The sequence below is a fragment of the Hylobates moloch genome, unplaced genomic scaffold, assembly GCF_009828535.3.
Source record: "Hylobates moloch isolate HMO894 unplaced genomic scaffold, HMol_V3 SCAFFOLD_15, whole genome shotgun sequence".
NCBI classification, from domain to species: domain Eukaryota; kingdom Metazoa; phylum Chordata; class Mammalia; order Primates; family Hylobatidae; genus Hylobates; species Hylobates moloch.
Genome location: NW_026652290.1, coordinates 81,035,873 through 81,058,217, shown reverse-complemented (window position 1 = coordinate 81,058,217; position 22,345 = coordinate 81,035,873). Strand labels below are relative to the sequence as shown.

The window sequence follows — 22,345 nt, the reverse complement described above, 5'->3', positions numbered from 1 at the left end:
CAAACATCAAAAGCATGTATCTGCCTAAATAACAATAAAACACCTGCAAATCAAATCATCCCCATGTGTTCATTAACTCATGTTTTTGGGCTTACTTAACTGACTTTAAGAGTTCCATGTTCAGCTCCCACAATGCCCATTGTTAGAAAATGTCCTTTCCATCACGTAAGAATAGCAATTCGGATTTTTATAAAAATCATGTAAATAGACTTTTAAAAAACTACCTGGAATATATCTTCTTTCACATGTAACTTTTTCCAAAATTTCTGAGACATACTGAGGATACCCAGCTTTACTGAAGCTAAAAATAATTTGCAGTAAATCACGGTCCATAAGGTGAAGCTCAGACTTCTCCACCTTCTCCAGAGTCTATAGAGAGTTCCAGAAATTAGAAGACCAAGTTAGAGTGTTTTTATTTAAGTATTAAAGCTAAATAAAATATCCAGATTCAAAAAAGTAGGAAAAAATACCATCTAAAGGTTTAGGACTTCTTTTAAAAAACAGGAAATACTCTACTTCAACAGTAACTGTTACATACCAGCACCAAGATACTAAACTATAATAATTCTCCATAAATAGGCCAGGTGCAGTGGCTCACGCTTGTAATCCCAGCACTTTGGGAGGCCGAGGCGGGCGGATCACGAGGTCAGGAGATCGAGACCACGGTGAAACCCCGTCTCTACTAAAAATACAAAAAAAAATTAGCCGGGCGTGGTGGCAGTCGCCTGTAGTCCCAGCTACTCGGAGAGACTGAGGCAGAAGAATGGCGTGAACCCGGGTGGCGGAGCTTGCAGTGAGCCGAGATCGCGCCACTGCACTCCAGCCTGGGTGACAGAGCAAGACTCCGTCTCAAAAATAAATAAATAAATAAATAATTCTCCATAAATACTACTCTCTGCAAGGAAACATCTTTGAAAACAGGTATAAACTTCACTTTCCTGCCTCATGTAAAACATAACACAAATTTTTACAAATGATTTTAAAGTATGTTTGTTTAGACGTAAGTCATACCTGCCTAACATGGTCAATGTCGCCCTTCTCAGCATATGCATTCAATAATGCGAGGTATGTGTCTGGACCAGGCTCAATTCCGGCATCTCTCATCACTGTGAGAATGTTTTCTGCATTCTCCATATCACTACAAGTTAATTCAAAAACCAGATTACTATGCTTTTGCCAAATTTAATATAGTTATTCAAACTAAAACATACGCTTATTAAAATAAAAAATGCTAAATACCATTTGGAATTATGATGTCAGAAAAGAATGAATGTATATGAAACTGGATATATGTTTCTGAAATAATAAAGATCATAAACATCTGATCCCCCATTAAAAATAATAATAATTACGGAGACATTAAATAATATGCCCTCTTAACATTATGTAGGTTATGACTCAGACTTATTTCTTTTTTTTTTTTTTTTTTTGAGACGGAGTCTCGGTCTGTCACCCAGGCTGGAGTGCAGTGGCTCAATCTCGGCTCACTGCAAGCTCCGCCTCCCGGGTTCACGCCATTCTCCTGCCTCAGCCTCTCCGAGTAGCTGGGACTACAGGCGCCCGCCACCACGCCCGGCTAATTTTTTGTATTTTTTTTTAGTAGAGACGGGGTTTCACCGTGGTCTCGATCTCCTGACCTCGTGATCCGCCCGCCTCGGCCTCCCAGAGTGCTGGGATTACAAGCGTGAGCCACCGCGCCCGGCCCAACTCAGACTTATTTCTGAGGTAAGAATAACATTTAGTAAATTACTCTTCAAAAATAAAAATATTTTCCAGAGCAGTTACTTCAGATCAAGACCAGTTTCTTTTTTCTTTTCTTTTTTTTTTGAGGTGGAGTCTTGCTCTGTCTCCCAGGCTGGAGTGCAATGGTGCAATCTCGGCTCACTGCAACCTCTGCCTCCCAGGTTCAAGCAATTCTCCTGCCTCAGACTCCCGAGTAGCTGGGATTACCGGCACCTGCCATCATGCCCAGCTAAATTTTTATATTTTTTTAAAGACCGGGTTTCACCATGTTGGCTAGGCTGGTCTTGAACTCCTGACCTCAGGTGATCTGCCCACCTCAGCCTCCCAAAGTGCTGGGATTACAGGCATGAGCCACCACGCCTGGCCTCAAGCCCAATTTCTAAAAATTCAAATAAAAGATTTGTGGAACAAATGTAAAAGCACATTATAAAAATATTAGTATGCTCTACCTCATATACTACAGATTTTTTTTTTGAAGGGGTAGACAAACGTATTTTAAGAACTATCTACAAGAATTTTCTCTAATTTAAACCCCACTTAACAAACAAAAAAGGAGTAAAATGACCACTTTAGCATCTCAGCCATCTATCACTTAAGAACCAAAACCTTAGGTTGAACATTACCCAGCTCTGGCATGCCCTGTCACAAGGGCACTGAATACTGCCTCTGTAACTGGGAGATCCTTAGTTTTCATAAATCCAAGAATCTTGCTGCAAAGGAAAAACGAAAATACTCATTGAAAGTATTTATCAAGAACACTCTTTACAACATGTACAGAATTAGGCCTTCAGTTACTTTTGTTTTTAAAATATAATAGTAACACACACTTGTTTTAGAAACCACAAAGAAAGAACTGATCCCTTTGATCCCCTTCCCACAAAACCTCACTCTCTAATGTATCAACAGTCTTGAAGTATTATCGATACAAATACTAGATTTTTAAAAATCTGATTATCTGATTTGTCTTACACTACTAATTACCCTTTTAAAAGCATAGTTTCATAAGATTCTTTTAGATAAAAATGAAATTATGTATTCCAATTTATCCCTTATTTTCCAAACCTTCCATTCATAAGTAGTAATAAATTTTACATAAGCAGAGAAATGGTGCAACTGATTTTCTAGACTACTCCCAGTTTTATAAATGAACACAGCTTAAATGGCTAAGAACATTTCCCTTAGGAAATATTTAAAAAAAAAAAAAAAAGCGAAGTCAGCTTTATAGCTCAACAACTTTATACCTCTCTCCAGTAAATCAAATTTTTAATTAAAATAGCAACTTTTACTTATCTTTTCTCTCTTACACGATAATTTTATATTTTATGTAAGTCAGATTACCAGATTTGCTAGATTAAAACAGTTCTGAAACAATTTCCTTCATTAGGAAGAAGCTTTAAAATAAAGAGTGAACAGACATTAGATTTACAAAATGTACAAATTTGTTCGCTTAAACATGTTCATACAGATCCATACCTGGCACCTTCAATATCTCCCACATTACAATAAGAAGCAATCAATCTCTGGTATGTCACCTGTCAATGAAATGGGCCGGTTAATTTTAAATATACTTATTTTTCTGAGTAAAGAAAAAAAATTATGGATGTGAAAACATATTCACAATAGCAACTACTTACTCGATTTGGTTGAATGTTTGCTTCCTCCATTTTTGCCAGGAAATCAGTTGGTGAGAATTTATATTCATTTTGAAGATAGACTTTAAGTAAAGCATTATAGTGACTCACATCATACACAGCACCTACAAATGAAATTTAAAATGAATTTTTAGAAAAGCATTGAAAATCCTATGCTTTAAAGTGGACCTAAATTTAACAAACAAAAAGAGTAAAACTATCACTTTAGCATTTCACCCATCCACCTTGGCGCTCAGACCTATCTACACAGATACTCTGTCACACAGAGCAAGCTAAGCATGTAAGACAGTAATTACTGAATTATTGTATAGTTACAAGTAACTGCCTATTCAGATATTAAAAGGCCTCTTACTTATGAAGCACAAAATTATCTTCCTGTTAGAAAACGCTGACAATATCCCTACATTTAAAAGTGACTGTAAGATTTTTCTATATAAAGCAGTCCTCACATTACAGACACACTGTGATGAATGGATTGTAACTTCAGTTCTTTCACACAGTAGGGCTGTGCTGGCAATTCTGTCACTCAAAGCCTTCATCTGAAGGATGCATTCCATTTTCAGCTGATGAATATGATCTATGGTCTGCTCTTGTTAATTATCTGTATTCTAATGCCCTTTGTTTTCTTTGTATCCCTACTGTTTAGGGCCACATCAAATAAGGTTACCACACAGCCTTCCTCTACTCAGTCATGACATCATGGTCCTTGTATCAATTTTGTGGTAACATGTCTCACTACATTTTCATGCATTAAATTTCACATCTTTATTCAACTGCCTGTGACCGTACAGGGCTATGGTTAGTATCTGGGGGTCAGATTATGAGATTTTAGGCAGCAGAGACCTGTTGCGTTAAATTAATACACATTTTTATCTTAACAGATACGTTTCTTTCATACTTACTATGTTTCAGGCACTACGCTAAGTGTTCCACATATAGTGGCTCACTTAAACTTCACAACAACTTTGAGACACTATTATCACCCCCATCTAACAGATAGCTCAGATCTGTCAACAGCTCATTCTGTAATTTTGGACAAGTTACTTAAGCTAAAAGATCTCTTGTATCTTTATAAATCTGTAAACAAGAGTCAAACTGGCAAACTACAAGGTTTCTGGCAATATTAACTCAACAAGTATGTATCAAATGCCATTATACAAAAAGCATCATGCTACTGGCAAAGAGGAAAATAAAGAAGCTATGGATTCCATCCTCATAAAGCATACACTTATACAGGAGAGACTTATTTGTAAATAATTTTAATATAATAACACATTGTTAATCTTTCTATGGAGGAATTAATGTTATTACTGCTGTGTAATGCTTTTTTCTATTTTAGAATGTAACCTTTTCTGCGTATATTTCTCCCAGTTCAATGACTTACTGACATACAGAAATTTCAAATTTTTAGACATTTAATACTTTAGCTTTACTTTTCTGCTCCTTTTATACTTATAAAATCCTTTTCCATTCTGAAAGTCATTTATCTATATATTTAACTTAAAAAAATCAACTTATCAAAATGTATTCTAGATGTATTCAAAACTGTGAAGGAAGAATCTGTCTTTATCCTATAGTTTTTTCACATAGGTCCTACACACTTTTTGAAGGATAGTCCTAAATATTTTTATTTATTTGTAGCTATACTTTCTTGGATTCTTTTATCTATTTTATTTTATAACTAGAAGAGGTATGGATTCTTAAACATTTAGTAAGTCCAGCTAATTACTGTGAGCTGATTTTCTGGGATTTTGCAGATTAAACAATCACATCATCTAAAAATAATAATTTCTTGTATTGTTTCACATCTTATTTCATTGCATTATACATGATTGTTGTCGGTTTTTGATTTTTAACATATTAAAGAAGCATCTTTCTATACTTTAAGATTTTTTTTAAAGCAGGAATGAACATTAAATTGTATTAAACGATCTTTTTTCAAATTATTTTTTGAATATGTACTATGTTACATGATGTAAAATTGAAAAGGTATAAAAAGGCAGAGTAAAACCTGTATCCAGTGTTCATCATCCTTCCAGAAATATTTTAATATTGTATACACACACACATGTATAAACACTTTTCTTCAAAATGGTATCATTCTATACATACTGGTCTACACCTTAATTTTTATTTATACTCTGGAGAACACCCCCATTGGTATATAAAGAGCTTCTTCATTTCTTAAAACAGTTACACAGTAATCTATTTTACGGGTACTCCATAATTTATTTACCTAATTGCCTAGAGGGGAATATTTGAATTGGTTCCAATTTCTTACTATTACAAACAAGCTACAGTGAAGAATATCCTTTTGCATATGTGAGTATATCTGTACCTAAAATCGAACAAATGGAACTGCTTGGTCAAATGGTATGTGCATTTATAACTTTGACAGACAAACCGGCTATTTTGTTCTCTTTCTTTTTTAACTTACCATACTTGTAAGTAATACTTGTTATGAAAAATTATTTATTGTTAATGTCCCTAGATGTCACTATACCTCACCAAATAAATATTACCAAAAAATTATGAATCAAGTTTCCCTTCCATAAAACTGAATTACAGCATTTATGTAAACAAACACTTTTTTGCAAAAAGAAAAAATATCTACACCTTTTATGCACATCATATATTTAAACAATCATACCTAATTTCTGAAGTGTGTCCCATATCCTATGAGCAAATTCTGTTCTCTCTTCAAGCTTTAGTTCAGGCAAGAGAGAACCACAGCTGCGTAGTAGCAGCAAGGCATGACTACCACCTGGGCCACCTGTGGAGAAAAGGTTAACAGATAACATTTAACACAGTAGCAATATCATATAGATAAATATCAAAATTTAAACAGAAATCTATAAGCATTCAAAAATCTTCTGGCTCAAACTGAGAATATCCATAAACTAGAAAAATCCTATCCTAATGTACAGTGTTACTAAGTTATAAGTCAAACTTTTAGTATTAGTCTGCTTTCTTAAGAAATCTAAGGTTATAAAATCTATGTAATCTGCAAAACTGTATCAAATACAAAAATACAAAGAACCTAATTTATAGGCAGTGCTTGCTACAATTGAAAGGCTAAACTTCTCAGTATCTTATGAAAATAGTATAAAGGGCCAGGCATGAATCCCAGCACTCTGGGAGGTTGAGGCAGGCAGAACACCTGAGGTCGGGAGTTTGAGACCAGCCTGACCAACATGGAGAAACCCCGTCTCTACTAAAAATATAAAATTAGCTGGGCGAGATGGCGCATGCCTGTAATCCTAGCTACTCAGGAGGCTGAGGCAGGAGAACTACTTGAACCCAGGAGGTGGAGGCTGCAGTGAGCTGAGATTGTGCCATTGCACTCCAGCCTGGGCAACAAGAGCAAGACTCCGTTTCAAAAAAAAAAAAAAGAGAGAGAGAAAGAGAGAAAGAAAGAGAGAGAGAGAGAGAAAGAGAGAGAGAAAGAAAGGAAAGAAAAGAAAGAATACTGTAAAGCAGTATAATTAACATCTATGAATAGAAAAGTTAGGTTCATAATCAGCTACAATATAAGCTTCCCTTTCCCTATATCTGTAAGCTTTATCTACATATCCCTGAAAGCTGACTTTAAAACAAAACAAAAATAAACTACTTAGTATGATTCCATTTATATGAAATATCTAGAGTAGGGCAAACCTACAGGGACAGAAAATACACTAGTTGTTGCCTAGGGCTGGAAGGGATGAGGAGTTGGGGAATTTCTTTTTCGGGTGATGAAAATGTTCCAAAATTGATTGTAGTGATGGTTGAATAAATAAGTCAGAGAGAGAATGTGACACAGGTCTTTAAATGTACATAACTATAGTAATAATTGATACTTCTTTGGTATCTCTCACCATCAGATTTTATATCTATGCTTCTGAGTGTGTCTGAAACCCATGAATAGGCTTTAGGAAGCTACTGAATCCTCTTAAACTGCATGCAAAATTATGCATATGTTTGCATGAGGCTTTTGGGGGTCGGGGGCAGGGAGTGAAGGACCTATAGCTTGCATCAGGCATTAGTGACTCAAACAGATTTTTAGTAGCTAATTGAAAATGAAAGGAAAATAATGGAAATCTGTCTTATATGATCATCTTACAGAAACCCGACACTCTACAATGGAAGGTAAGAAAAACTAGTTATCTTCCAAGAAACTTACTACTAAAAGTGACTCAACAAACTAGGAAAAGCAAAAAGGCAATTTTTATTTTCTGATTTGGAATAAACATCTAGACCAGGCATGGTGGCCCATGTCTGTAATCCCAGCACTTTGGGAGGCCAAGGCGGGTGGATCACGAGGTCAGGAGTTCAAGACCAGCCCGGCCAACATGGTGAAATCCCATCCCTACTAAAAATACAAAAATTAGCTGGGCACAGTGGCATGCGCTGGTAGTCCCAGCTACTTGGGAGGCTGAGGCAGGAGAGTTGCTTGAACCTGGGAGGCAGAGGTTGCAGTGAGCTGAGATCGCACCACTGTACTCCAGCCTGCTGGGCGACAGAGTGATACTCCATCTCAAAAAAAAAAAAAAAATCTAAAAATGTTTTAGTTACTCCAAACTTTGCCCAGATGAGTTGACAAGATAGAAATCACAATCATAACATAAATGACAATCAACAGAATATAACAAAGAAAATTAAAGTGTCAAATAATCTACTCCGTAATGAGCTTACCCTCAAACAATTATTTATTTAGGTTGATGCAAAAGTAATTGCAGCCATTATGTTTAATGGCAAAAACCGCAATTATTTTTGCACCAACCTAATATTTAAGACTTTTTTTTGTTTTAAAGACAGACGTGTCTCTCTATTGCCCAGGCTGGAGTGCAGTTGTGCAATCTTAGCTCACTACAACCTCTGCCTCCTGGATTCAAGCGATTCTCATGCCTCAGCCTCCCAAGTAGCTGGGACTACAGGCACGCACCACCATGCCTGGCTAATTTTTGTATTTTTAGTAGAGATGGGGTTTTGCCATGTTGGCCAGGCTGGTCTCAAACACTTGGCCTCAAGAGATCTACCTGCCTCCCGAAGTGCTGGGATTACAGGCCTGAGCCACTGTACCCAGCCAAAAGTCAATTTTATAAACAGGAAATTTTGAAATACCTGAGCGGCAGGTATCATCAAAAACTTTCTGTAGAAGCTTCTTTGGAATGCAGCCAGTTCTTCGAACAGAATGATCTAGTCTCATTAGAGCCCAATCAAATTGACTGGAAATCCTCCTAGAAGAAAAAGTGGACTCCTCTTGAATATCCTTTTCTTTGGCAGCAATGGCATACAGCCTGGCTGGGCTCAGTAGTCCTCTAAAAAATGAAACATAATTAATAATAATCAGTTGCTATCTATTTAGGTCATTTTTTGAACAAAACTTATACAAATTTTAAAATTAGTTATTAAACACCTAAAGTCACAGTAAAATACCAAAAACAGAGGTATGAACTAATAGGAAATAAAGTTTTAGCTTTTGCTTCAGACAAAATCATATACACACATACATAAATAATATGCACAGTACATCTCCTGAATAATTGACAGCATCTTGATAACTTTGAACATGGAATTATTTCAAAATCAGATGGAAATATGGTGTGTTTTAAGTGTTTTTTAGATCTCTCCTTAACCAAAACAAGGTAATGAAAGATGAAGCAGTTTATGCTGCAAAGCTCTTCTCACTTCTGTAAATAAGAGATCTAAAATATATCCAAAATTTGTATAACTACCTTTAAGTTTTCTAGGTATAAGCTTACTGTGAATTTAAAAGAAGACCAATGTCCAGGCTAAAACGACGCAGGTTTTTTTTTTTTTTAAGGATCACTGAGGCCCAAATGATTTCTAATCTGTCCAAATAAAGTTGAAACACTTTATAGTGATAATGCTCTTAATTCTTATCTGCTGTACAACTGTCAAAATGTTAGCTGTATTCTTTCCTGATTATTTAAAACAACTGCCACCAAAAATAAATAAAGTGTTAAAAATCATTAATTTTAAGGAAGCCAGAAGGGAAAGAAAAATGATTACAAATTAGGTATGGTCAGAATAGTACGTTACGTGTTCATAAAGAGCAAGCAATCTTTAAACCATTCACTATTTTAGTAATGGAGTCTAATATGCAAGTCAAATGCTCTCTAACATGAAATCTGAGGGCTTCCAGGCTGTACCATTTTTTTTAAATAAACACAATTTTTTACAGACTAGGGAAAAAAAACCACAATTTTTTAGAAGATTTTTAGGCTTATAGAAAAATTGTGCATTAAGTAGAGTTCCCATATACTTTCTTCTCTAGGCTATTCTAGGTAAAAATATAAGCTGTACCTGATTTAAAAATATCAGATAAAAAATAATTCTTATGTGTGAAGAATACCTGTTACCAATCTGAGTTGCATTTAAAAATGCTTTCTCTGTATTTAAACATCACTTTTAACGAATGATTTCTAATTATCAGTGGTTTACACATTTATTGCAAATATCTTAGTTACAGCAGCCACTAAATATAACTATTATACTCTATATAATAACTAAGTATAATATAATCACATTTTTCAGACATACACATTTTCATCACAATGGTGACTTTAAAAATAAAACTTACGTTTCTATCCTATGTTATTAATCTGAAAAAACCAGTCACAAATTGAATGATCAAGTATGTGATGTTTTACTAAAGGAAGCTATACTAGAGGTTTTGCCTCAAGACTATATAAAACGAGGCTGTAATTGATAATAGACTAGAAATTCTACCACTGTGATCTGGGAGAAATGACACTAACCACTGGTGATTCCACCATCTAGGTGGAAAATAATGGAAAAAATCAGGATACTGACTAAATAAGACAATGTCTTATTTTTTAAGACCAATGATGGCAGCACATTGTAGATGGCTAATTGACTCGAGTTTGTTAAATGAGCTGAATTAAGCTACAAACCACAGAAGATATACTCTTATAAATAATATTTATCCCTTACTTCCAAAAGGCATTTATCTAGTTGCCACATCAGTTGTTACTAAACTATCCCCTTCTTAATGTCCCGCAAGCACAAAGTGACATTATTTTTAAATTATCCAGGACAACATGTCAAGTTTGGAGGAGTATGCAACAATATTAGTCAACAACAAAAGCTGATTAATACAGAAATTTCAAAATTGTGAAGTCTATTTGCCAAAGTTTTTTACACAATGCAAATCTGATAAACTGTTAAAGAGCAAAAATAAAACTTCCGCTACAGGATATTTTTTAAATATAAGAGGAGACCAACTCAAATTTCAGGCAGAAAACAGATGTTTATAAACTAGCACATTGTTCTGAACATTCTAGGCAAATTTTTCTCATATACATGTCTTTACTGCAGCTGAGTCTCCTCGTAAGTGTGCTTGGATTTAGTTAAGTAGAAACATGAATCTATTATAAAATAAATTGGGATAGAGGAAGGATTACACATTTAACCAAAGAAGTCTTCACAGTTATATGGTCCAGAACTTATTTTTAAATTCACTCTAATACATCCTGGAAACAAGAGTTTCACAGCCTGGAGCAATGGGTATGTCGTGACAGAAAGGAAAGAACAGAACAAGTCCAGGGGTGACGGTGGGGCCCGGCAAGAAGATCACACCCACCAGGCTTGCACAGGCTGGAGCTCACTGCCTCCAAATGCTAAGGACCAAAATTGATATAACCACATAAGGGGAAATTATTGCATCATCTCATCCGAGTATCACACTGGCTCCTTTACACTTCTTAGTTAAATGTCTCAGGTTCCTTCCAGACTCCAGCTCCTACCACTAATACTCAAATTACCCATAAATGTTTTCTTGTAAAATCTGCCATTTAAAGTTACTATCTCTCAGTTTTTTTAAAAAAATTAAGGTGGGGTTTTTTTTTAACTCTTTAATAGAAAACGACCTTATAGTTGAATGTCCATTAAAAAAAAAAAGATATAAGGGATCAGACTATCCTACCAAACAGGCTTCCATGGGACCCTCCCCACTACTTTTAAGCCTGTACCATTTTTAAAAAAAAACAAAACACAATTTTTTGATAAGCAGAGACTGACTACAAAAAAACCCACAATTTTTTAGTGTTTTTAGGTTTATAGAAAAATTGTACCGAAAGAAGAGTTCCCACTTTCTTCTCCCTCCTGTGTCCCCTAGTAACATTTTGCTGTAGTGTAGTATATTTGTTACAAATGATGAACCAACGTTGATACACTAACCATCAACCAAGGTCCATAATTTACATTAGAGTTCACTGTACGTATACATGTTTTGACAAACATATAACATGTATCCACCTTTACAGTATCATACAAAATAATTTCACCACCCTAAAAATGCCCTGTGCTCTATCAATGCATTCCTTCCACCCTCCTTCCGAACCCCTGGCAACCACTGATTTTGACCTGTCTCTAGTTTTGCCTTTACTAGAATGTCATATGGTTGCATCATACAGCATGCTGCCTTTTCAGATTGGCTTCCTTCACCTAGCAATATACATTTACAGTTCCTCCGTGTCTTTTCACAGCATGACGGCACACTTCTTTTCATTGTTGAATAATGCTCTTTTGTAGATATACATGATTCGTTTACCCATTTGCCTACTGAAGGACATTCAGGTTGCTTCCAATTTTTGACAATTACGAATAAAGCTGCTATAAGCATTTGTGTGAAGGTTTTGGTATGGACATAAATTTTGAACTCATTTGGGTAAATATCTAATGGTAAATCTATGTTTAGCTTTGTAAAAAACTATCGAACTATCTTCCAAAATAGCTATACCATTTTGCTTTCCTACTAGCAATAAATAGAGTTCTTGTCGTCCTACATCCTTGCCAGTATTTGGGGTTTTCGACGTTTTGCTGGATTGTTGCCATTCTGATAGTGGTATCTCATTGTTGTTTTAATCTATATTTCTCTAATGACATAAGCTGTTGAACATCTTTTCCTATGCTTATTTGCCATCTATATGTCTTTTCTGGTGAAATATTTTCTGCCCATTTTTATTTATTTTGAGATGGAGTCTTGCTCTGTCACCCAGGCTGGAGTGCAATGGCGCGATCTCAGGTCACTGCAAGCTCTGCCTCAGGATTCAAGCGATTCTCATGCCTCAGACTCCTGAGTAGCTGGGATTACAGGGACACACCACCATGCCCAGCTAATTTTTATATTTTTAGTAGAGACGGAGTTTTACATGTTGGCCAGGCTGGTCTCAAACTCCTGACCTCAAGCGATCCGCCCACCTTGGCCTCCAAAGTGCTGGGATTACAGGTGTGAGCCACCATGCCCAGGCCATATACGTTCTTAAAACTCTTCTCTCCACTTTTTTTCTTCTTCACTGATATTATGAATCAGTGTAGTGTCACTTTAGAGCTATCAAGAGTTTAAAAGGAGATACAGGTAGAAGATAGAAGAGGCATTATTAATAGCTAATGTTTATCACGTGTTTAATTTGTGCTGGGTATGAGAAAATTGTAACTTACAAATGAAAAAACTGAAGCAACTTGCCCAAAGTCATCACAGTTGAAGCTAATGATAGGGCCAGGGTTAGCACTCAGACGGTCTCATTCTGAAATGAACTCAACGTGGCAAAAGGGCATCGAAGAAACTAATCTGGCTGCAATTGGGTGTTCACACTGGAAAGTGGTAAAAAATTAAACCTACACAGTGAGAGTGAGACTAGAGAGCGGAAAGTCTCCAATGGCAGATAAATAAGGGATTTGGATTTTATGACACACTTGTAAAGTACAAAACTAGTTTTCATAGAGCTGCTCTCAACTTATTTTGTTGCACTGTAATGTAGAAAACGGGGAACTCAAATTTATCTCCTACATTTTCACCATTCCCTAATTTAACTATTCCACTTGAGTTTTCTTTAGCCTGCTGATACGCTGGATCACGTGGATTGATTTTCAAATGCTGAACCAGCCTTGCACAGTTGGAATAAATCCCACTTGATCACGGTACATAATTCTTTTTATATACTGCTGGAGCCTCCCGAGTTTTAATGTATCCAAAATTCAAAAAGATAATGCCTTTTAAAAATGTTTGGTAATGAGCCGGGCACGGTGGCTCATGCCTGTAATCCAGCACTTAGGGGAGGCCAAGGCGGGCGGATCACGAGGTCAGGAGATTGAGACCATCCTGGCTAACACGTTGAAACCCCGTCTCTACTAAGAATACAAAAAATTAGCCAGGCGCCGTTGCGGGCGCCTGTAGTCCCAGCTACTCGGGAGGCTGAGGCAGGAGAATGGCGTTAACCAGGGAGGCAGAGCTTGCAGTGAGCCGAGATAACGCCGCTGCACTCCAGCCTGGGCGACAGAGCAAGACTCTGTCTCAAAAAAAAAAAAAAAGGTTGGTATTCCCTTCAAATTTCTCCACTGCAACCAACTATTCCGCTAATACCCTGTTCCCTCAAACTCAAAATTAATTACTTTATTGGGCAAAGTCTCTCAGCCTTTATATCACATCTAGTGAGTGCTTAGATATCTGAGGCTCTTGATGAACTCAGAACACATGGATTTCTGCAACAAATCTTTAGTTTCTCAGGCTTCAGCCTCTCTTCATACAACTGCCAGATCAACCATCCTCAAAACCATCTTTTTTCAAAAATCCTATCATTGTTCTTTACTTATCACATCAGTTCTGTTCTTCCATTTATTAATTCAAAAAATATTTACTGAGTGCTTTCTATGTATAAGGCACTGGCTAGAATATTCTTATCTAGTAATAAATCTAATAAATTAGACCTTTAAAAAATATTAATTATGGTAAATGTAATTAAGAAAAGAAACAAGGGGCCAGGCACAGTAGCTCAAGCCTGTAATCCTAGCACTTTTGGAGGCCGAGGCAGGCAGTTCACTTGAAGCCTGTTCGAGACCAGCCTGGCTAACACGGTGAAACCCCATCTCTACTAAAAATACAAAAATTAGCCTGGCATGGTGGCAGGTGCCTGTAATCCCAGCAACTTGGAAGGCTGATGCAGGAGAATTGCCTGAACCCAGGAGGCAGAGGTTGCAAGTGAGCCAAGATCGCCCCACTGCGCTCCAGCCTGGGGGTGGGGGGAGAGAGAGAGAGAGAGACTTTGTCTCAAAAAAAAAAAAAAAAAAAAAAAAAAGCTAGGCGCAGTGGCTCACACCTGTAATCCCAACACTTTGGGAGGCCAAGGCGGGCGGATCACCTGAGGTCGGGAGTTCAAGACCAGCCTAACCAACATGGAGAAACCCCGTCTCTACTAAAAATACAAATTTAGCCAGGCATGGTGGTGCATGCCTATAATCCCAGCTACTCGGGAGGCTGAGGCAGGAGAATCGCTTGAACCTGAGAGGCAGAGGTTGCAGTGAGCCGAGATCACACCACTGTACTCCAATCTGGGCAGTTAAGACCGAAACTCCATCTAAAAAAAAAAAAAAAGAGACGCCACTGCTCAATAAATAATAGCCGTCTTATTACAGAAGGTGCTCAATAAATGCCTCTGAGTTTTTGTTTGTTTGTTTGTTTTTTGAGATGGAGTCTCGCTCTGTCGCCTCCCGAGTCGCTGGGACTACAGGCGCCCGCCATCACGCTGGGCTAATTTTTTTGTTATTTTTTTCAGTAGAAACAGCATTTCACTGTGTGAGCCAGGATGGTCTCGATTTCCTGACCTCGTGATCCACCCGCCTCAGCCTCCCAAAGTGTTGGGATTACAGGCACGAGCCACCACGCCCAGCCAAATGCCTCTGAGTTTTTACAATAACTTTCCTGTATCTTTTTTTTGAGACAGGGTCTCGTTCTGTTGTCCAGGCTGGAGTGCAGTGGTGCAATTATGGTTCACTGCAGCTTTGAACTCCTGGCCTCAAGCAATCCTCCCACCTCAGCCTCAGCTCCCAAGTAGCTAGGACTACAGGTGCATGCCACTACAGCTGGCCAATTTCTTTTTTTCTGGAGATAGGAGTCTCACTATGTTGCCAGGCTGGTCTTGAACTCCTGGTTTCAAGTGATCTTCCTGCCTCAGACTCTCAAAGTGCAGAGATTACTGGGCCTGGCCTAAAAAATCTTTCATAAAACTAAGTCACAATGAATTTTCTCCCTCTAAGAATTGAATTCTCCAAAAACTTTAGACAAATTTAGCTGCCCCAGTTTTATGCTTTATGGCAAATCACAGAATTTTAGACTAAAAAAGCTACTAGCCACCCTTCTACCCTTGGTAACAACCTCCTGGCCTGAAATACCAATCCACTCCTTTCCACCTATCCAGATTTCCCTTCCATCTCCCAGGATCCTCCAGTCAAAAGGGATGTCTCCTGTGTCTCACCTATGGAGGAAGTGATGCAAAGTCAGTTAACCAGATTGGGACCGATGACGTGACATGGAGAAAGACACTCTTCAGAATCTATGAAGATCCCTTCCAGATACATTCTGAGATCTATGTTTACTTACCTGTGAAAGTCTCTAAATCCCAAGTTTATATCATATATTGCCTTTTAAAAAATGCTTTTGTCCATAAGTAATCCTTTCACCATCTAAAACACAACAGTCTGGACCTCATTCTGCACCCAATGGAAACTACCATGGCACTTAACTGTAAACAGGAAAACGACAAGATCAAATGTGTAACATATGTAAAACACTTGTAACATATGTTGCAACATATGTAAAACATTTCAGAAACGGGAATCATGGTATCTGGAGTTGAATCTCAACTTGAGGTCTTAAATTATACTTCTAACCCTGTTTCCTAATTTGTAATAACCCACGGAAGTTAAAATGTTTGTATGATGTTATGTTTACAAACACACTTTGACAATAATAAACAACAGGCCAGGTGCGGTGGCTCACGCCTTTAATCCCAGCATTTTGGGAGGCTGAGGTGGGTGGATCACCTGAGGTCAGGATTTCGAGACCAGCCTGGCCAACATGGCAAAACCCATCTCTACTAAAAACACAAAAATTAGCCAGGCATGGTGGCATGCACCTGTCGTCCCAGCTACTTGGGAGGCTGAGGTGGGAGAATGGCTGGGACTACAGGCGCCCGCCACCATGCCCTGCTAATTTTGTTTTTTTATTTTTAGTAAGAGACGTAGTTTCACCATGTTGGTCAGGCTGGTCTCAAACTCCTGACCTCAAGTGATCCACCTGCCTTGGCCTCCCAAAGTGCTGGGATTACGGGTGTGAACCACAGCACCCAACCGGACCCATCAGATTCTTAATATTTGCACGAGATTTTTCTAAAATGAGAGTTTTCTAGAAGTTTTCTTCCAACTTTAGAAATAAAAATCACACCATCCCATCAAAGAACAGTATGTGATTTTCACCTTTAGGCCAATCATTAGTCTAGATCTACTTCCAAACAGATTTAGCTCAAAGCTTATCTTTCCTCTGAAGTACACAAGCATTATGCTAAAAACCATCACACAAAGAATATATAAGCAGCTCTCATCCAGAAATGCAAGGAAAATGTATGTGACAAAGCAAGAGTATGTATCTCCTCACAGAGAAAAGAGTAAGAGCTGGTTTTTAAGAAAGCATCTATTTGAGGCCGGGCGCGATGGCTCACGCCTGTAATCCCAGCACTTTGGGAGGCCGAGGCGGGCGGATCACGAGGTCAAGAGATCGAGACCATCCTGGCTAACACGGTGACACCCCGTCTCTACTAAAAATACAAAAAATTAGCCGGGCGATGTGGGCGCCTGTAGTCCCAGCTACGCGGGAGGCTGAGGGAGGAGAATGGCGTGAACCCCGGGGGACGGAGCCTGCAGTGAGCCGAGATCGTGCCACTGCACTCCAGCCTGGGTGAAAGAGCGAGACTCCTTCTCAAAAAAAAAAAAAGAAAAAAAAAAAGAAAGCATCTATTTGAAAAATAGATGTACTGAAATGGGAAAATGAAGAGCAAGACCACATATTACAAAGGAAAAGGGTATACTTCTTGGTGCTACAATTTTGAAAACAGATTACTAATGTCTAATAATTTCACTCACTAAAACTCATTTGTCCTCAGATAGGACATTCCTGGAAATCAAGCTCAGGGTGAATTTGTGTAGACACACTGCACTGCATGGATGGGTTAAACATCCCTTCAATCTCCTCCAGTTTACCATATTCCTTCTTCAATGTCTTAAGATTTTCATTGATTCACTCAACAAACATTTGACACCTACTATATGCCACAAAGTTAAACACCAGGGAAAGCAAAAGGAGTAAGACACAGTATCTGCCTTCAAGCAACTTACAGCCAGCTCCAGAGTGTTGCTGAGTGCACATGTCATAGCGTTAATGGGTGCTTTAGTAATACACGGTCTAAGAGGAGGCACAAGAAAGGAGCCAGTCAAATGGAAGAAGCAGTCAAGTTAAGGTTCAACAGAGATGGGGGACACCTGACTAAGGGGGAAGGGGAGACACATTCCAACAGTCAACATTACACTCAAAGGCATGGAAATATACAACATGGCCCATCAAAGCCTTGCAGATCCACAGACAAGCACTAGACCTACAAAATCAGAATCTGCAGTTTAATAAGAGCCCCAAGCAATCATGCTCACTAGAGTTTGAGAAGCCCTGCTGTAGAGCACTTCAAAGTAGTAGTCTGGTATGGCTAGAACACAGGATGCCACGGGAGGGAAGTCACAAGAGATGACGCTCCAGAGGCAACTCCAGCTCATAAAGCACCTGTGCTAAACAGTCTGGATCTCTTTCTGGACCCAATGGGAGCCACAACAATGCTTAAGTGTAAGTAGGAAAATGACATGATCAAATTACCAGGGAGACTAGGGAATGATGATGGGGTTGGAGGAAAAGGGATGCATTCCAAATGAAGCAGATCTAACAGGGCTTAATCATTTGTGCAATCAATAAACGGGGGGTGAAGGGAGTGAGAGATGAATGCGAAAACAAACGTAGATATCCAGGATCTTTCTGGAAGGCAGGTAGAAACAGTAACATTCACGAAAACAGGGAACACAACAGGAACAGATGTGAGAAGAAGGAGGGGTCCAATTTGAGCTGTGTTGGCTTTGAAGTACCTATAGCTCAAGCAGGTGGATGTGTCTAGTAGATGGTCCATATCTGGGAGAAATATCATCAGATAGGTTAAGTAATGCCCTGAAAAATGGAAAAGGTCACAAAAGAGAATGAAAATGTTGAGAAAACATATAAGGACCACAGGTAAAACTACCAAGAACATCAACATTTAATAGGTGAACAGAAGAAAGAGGAATGAAGCAAATGAGAAAAATCCTAAAGAGAAGAGAACCTAGAAAAATGGTGTCATCAATACTGAGAAAAGGGTCTCATGAAGGGGAAAATGGAAGACAGAGTAATATGCCAGGTCAAGGCCTATAAAGTAGATCTGGTAATTAAAAGAGGTCCTTTCAAAAAGTTAAATAAACATACATCTTACACATACATAAGTCATTAGAAGGATAGCTATCAATGAATGGCTCTCTGGTTGATATAATTAAGGGTGATTTTTAGTTTATTGTTCCCACCACCCAGGTTTTGCAACTGTCCCTCAAGGCACTTTGAGGAATAATTTTTGCAACTGTTCTTCAAGGCACTTTTGAAATAATTTTCCAAAAATACAATAAAAAAATCAATAAATGAGATAAAATGGCCTTTGACAGTGGTGTGACTACAGTGGGTAGGAAAGTGAATGAAAAGTGAGGACATTAAAGGGACAGAGAAGTATGGACAGGGATGAGACTGAGAAGTTTCTAGAGTAAATAGAGTTCCAGGAAACGTTCTGTGTTTCAAGTGGGCAAGATCTGGGCATGCTTACAGGATGTCGGGTAGGAGACTATATACAGTGCTCAGAGTCCCGGAAAAAGAGGGAACAATTACTTCTTTATTGCCTGCTATCACCTGAACACACAGTGGTGAACAAGACAAAGTCCTGCTCTCATGTAGCTTACCTTCTACTAAGGAAAAAAACAAGTGACGTATGCCACGAATAAATCTACAATAGGACGGGCATGTTTTGGATTGAGTGTTGAGGTAAGGCTTCTCTGAAGAGACATTTGAGATCTGAACGATAAGAAAGCAACTTTACAAAGATAAGGGGTTAAGGCCTTTACAGATTATGAAACAGAGGAACAGACAAGTTAGTAAGATGTCTGAGATTATGCAGTAAGTAAACAGAACCCAGGTCTGATGAACACCTAGACCACCCTTTCTACCAAACCGTGTTCTCTCTTTATTCAGTTCTCCCCAAATGCAACAGTGAAGATAAAAGAAAATGCGGACCTTCCCCTGGCCTCACAGAAATGCTGAGGATTAGAAAAATAACAGTAATAGGCACAACTTTCTCAAAAGACACTCTGAAAACCAAGAGATGTATATAGTTCTGTGCTCAGAGGCATGATTTCGGAAAGTTAACTGTTCAAGCCCAATAAGAAAATACAGGCAGACTCCAAATTACAAGTAGGCTCCATTCCAAAGATTATAACTAAGTTGTTAAGAAATCATAAATTATTTCCTCCACGTAATTTTATGGCGAGATTAGGTGTTCAGGCTGGTCCATGAAGGTCTGCATAACCGTAGATGTTATGACTACTGCAGTAACCAACAAAGCACTTACTAGGTATCAGGCCCTATACTAAGTGCTTAATACAGATAATTCTGCAATATTCCTAACACTATTACTACTCCCATCTTATAGCTAAGGAAGCTGAGGCCTGGAGATGTTAAGAAACTTGTCTAATGGCATAATGCAGATAAACTGAGGATAAAATGCAGATAAATCTGGAGTAGGCTGCAGTCTGGGCCCAGCCTACTGCAGATCCCTGGCTCTCGGTCCTTATGCGAGCTCTCAAAGTACCTTAATTTACAAGCATCAGTCTTTCAAGATCATGTTTTCTCCAATGCTAAAAGCTCAGCACCTATCTCCCCTTCTCTGGTGGTCAGAATGCTATTAATAACCAAATGAACACCTTCACCAACTTTCCTTATCCCCTCCACTACAAAAGTCTATACCAAACCTATCTCCGATAAACCTCAAACCATGAGAGCATTTATTCGCCTGACACCCACTGAGAGTTTAACTTGCCTGTGCATCCCCAGATTCCAACAGAGTGTCTTGCATGTGCTCATTCATTCAAAGACACTTACAGGCCGGGAGTAGTGGCTCACACCTGTAATCCCAGCACTTTGGGAGGCCGAGGCAGGAGGATCGCTTTAGGTCAGGAGTTCGAAACTAGCGTGGCCAACACGGTGAAACCTAGTCTCTACTAAAAGTACAAAAGTTAGCCTGGCATGGTGGCGCACACCTGTAATCCCAGCTACACGGGAGGCTGAGGCAGGAGAATCGCTTGAACCCGGGAGGCGGAGGTTGCAGTGAGCCGAGATCGCGCCATTGCACTCCAGCCTGGGCGACTGAACGAGACTCCGTCTCGAAATAAATAAATAAATAACAAAGACATTTACAAATCCTACCATGACAGTTCCCAACTCGTGCAACACCTTCCTAAATGCTGAAGGAAAACTCCATTCAAGAGAACGCAGGCAAAAGCCCAAACTGACCATAATCCAGCGTCCAGCTTTAAGCCATCCGTGGCTCACCCAAACTCCCAACCCACTCCCCGCCGCCCCATCCCTCGCAAAAAGCTAAATTTCCAATATCTAAATACTAGGTGGTTACTGATCACCAACAGTGACCACACGTGGGACACCACCCAAGCTGGCCAACTGTAAGGAAGAGACCACCACCCGACTCCCCAAAGCAGTCTTCAAAGCCCCCTCTCATCTTCGTTGACCGTGGGTACCCCGAGGGCAGTAAAATCCAGGCTGAAGTGGCGAGGGCAGGATTCAAGCCGGAAGCAGGCCATGCCCGCAGCCATGACCTTCTGAACGCGCTTAACCCTATCACCCGAAAACCCCTGGTAGGCAGCGTGGTGCGGGGCCCGGGGAGGCTAGGTCCTGGGGTGGCGAGAAGGGTGGCGAGCACAGGCGGGACCCGGTCCCTGCCGGCACCCATGACCCCGGGGGACCCTCGCGCCGCAGCCTGGCTGGAGGAAGGGCCTGGGCACTCACCCGGCCACGGGCCTGGCGCGAGCGGCGGGCAGATAGGAGGCGGCATGCGGCCGGCCTGGGCCGCCAGAGAGGAGGCGCAGGGAGAGCGGGAGGCGCGGGGCCGCCCCGGCACGCAGCAGCCAACGCGCGGATCTCAACAGGGCTGCCATGGCTAGAACGTCCCCGCCGCGGGAAGCACGCTCCGCCAGAAGAACAGGAGGAGCATGTGACCGCAGGGTCGCCTGGCGCGGCAGAGACCAACTGCCGCGCGCGCCAAATGTGGGGGGATCCAGGGATCGTTTTAGGTTGGAAGATGGAAAGCCGCACTTCTCTGAGAAGAGTGGAGCCAAGGTCATATTCATATAAACGATGTTTCTTGTTTCATTATCGAAGCTTTTATTTTCCGTCTTCCCTCTCCGATCTGGGCATCGTGTTCATTGGTTGCACCCCTGCACTCACCTGTTGGTAGAGCCGCAAGAGGTCAACTCCTCCCAGGTTGGCGCAGAGGCTTGTGGGAGGCCAGCTAGTAAAAACACCGAGAACTCTCGAAGAGAGCCGACTATGAAGATCCCAGGAAATGGGACGGTTTCCCCCGCCCCCGAGCGCAGATGTTGCAGCTAACGTTCAGCGCTGACTCGATCTCCAATAGGAACTGCCCTTCACTCGCAGAAACGCGGGCCAGAGAAACCGTGGAGGTCTTTTGCACCTTGCCGTTTGCCTCCCAGGTTCAACATGGATGTGGATTATCAGGGCCTGGGAACAGTGTAAAGGAACGCGCGGGTCCCCACCCAAGCGCGTACGCCGGATCTCCCTTTAGAAAATAAATGAATTCTACCAAAAATCCTGTAGTTTTAAAGCTGGAATTGAACTGACTCTCTTCCCCAACCCTCCACCCCTACCGCGCCTCTCCCTTCAGTAAATGCACATATACATGTGAGAAGTAAAAGAACAATGTAATTAAGAGTCTCCAGCCAAATCTGGGGAG

At 39.9% G+C, this 22,345-nt stretch overlaps 1 protein-coding gene across 1 annotated transcript in view; it reads right to left on the bottom strand.

Moving 5' to 3' along the window:
• Positions 1 to 21,572, bottom strand: part of LRPPRC (leucine rich pentatricopeptide repeat containing) — a 113,412-nt gene extending 91,840 nt beyond the window's left edge. Inside the window, exons 1-8 of the mRNA XM_032177990.2 lie at positions 21,382 to 21,572; positions 8,499 to 8,695; positions 6,046 to 6,168; positions 3,378 to 3,499; positions 3,217 to 3,275; positions 2,367 to 2,453; positions 1,012 to 1,138; positions 225 to 369 (exon numbers count right to left, since the gene is read on the bottom strand). Coding sequence (XP_032033881.1) covers positions 225 to 369; positions 1,012 to 1,138; positions 2,367 to 2,453; positions 3,217 to 3,275; positions 3,378 to 3,499; positions 6,046 to 6,168; positions 8,499 to 8,695; positions 21,382 to 21,530 — 1,009 coding nt within the window. The 5' untranslated portion in view covers positions 21,531 to 21,572. The remainder of the gene's footprint in view (positions 1 to 224; positions 370 to 1,011; positions 1,139 to 2,366; positions 2,454 to 3,216; positions 3,276 to 3,377; positions 3,500 to 6,045; positions 6,169 to 8,498; positions 8,696 to 21,381) is intronic.
• Between the last annotated feature and the right edge of the window lie 773 nt (positions 21,573 to 22,345).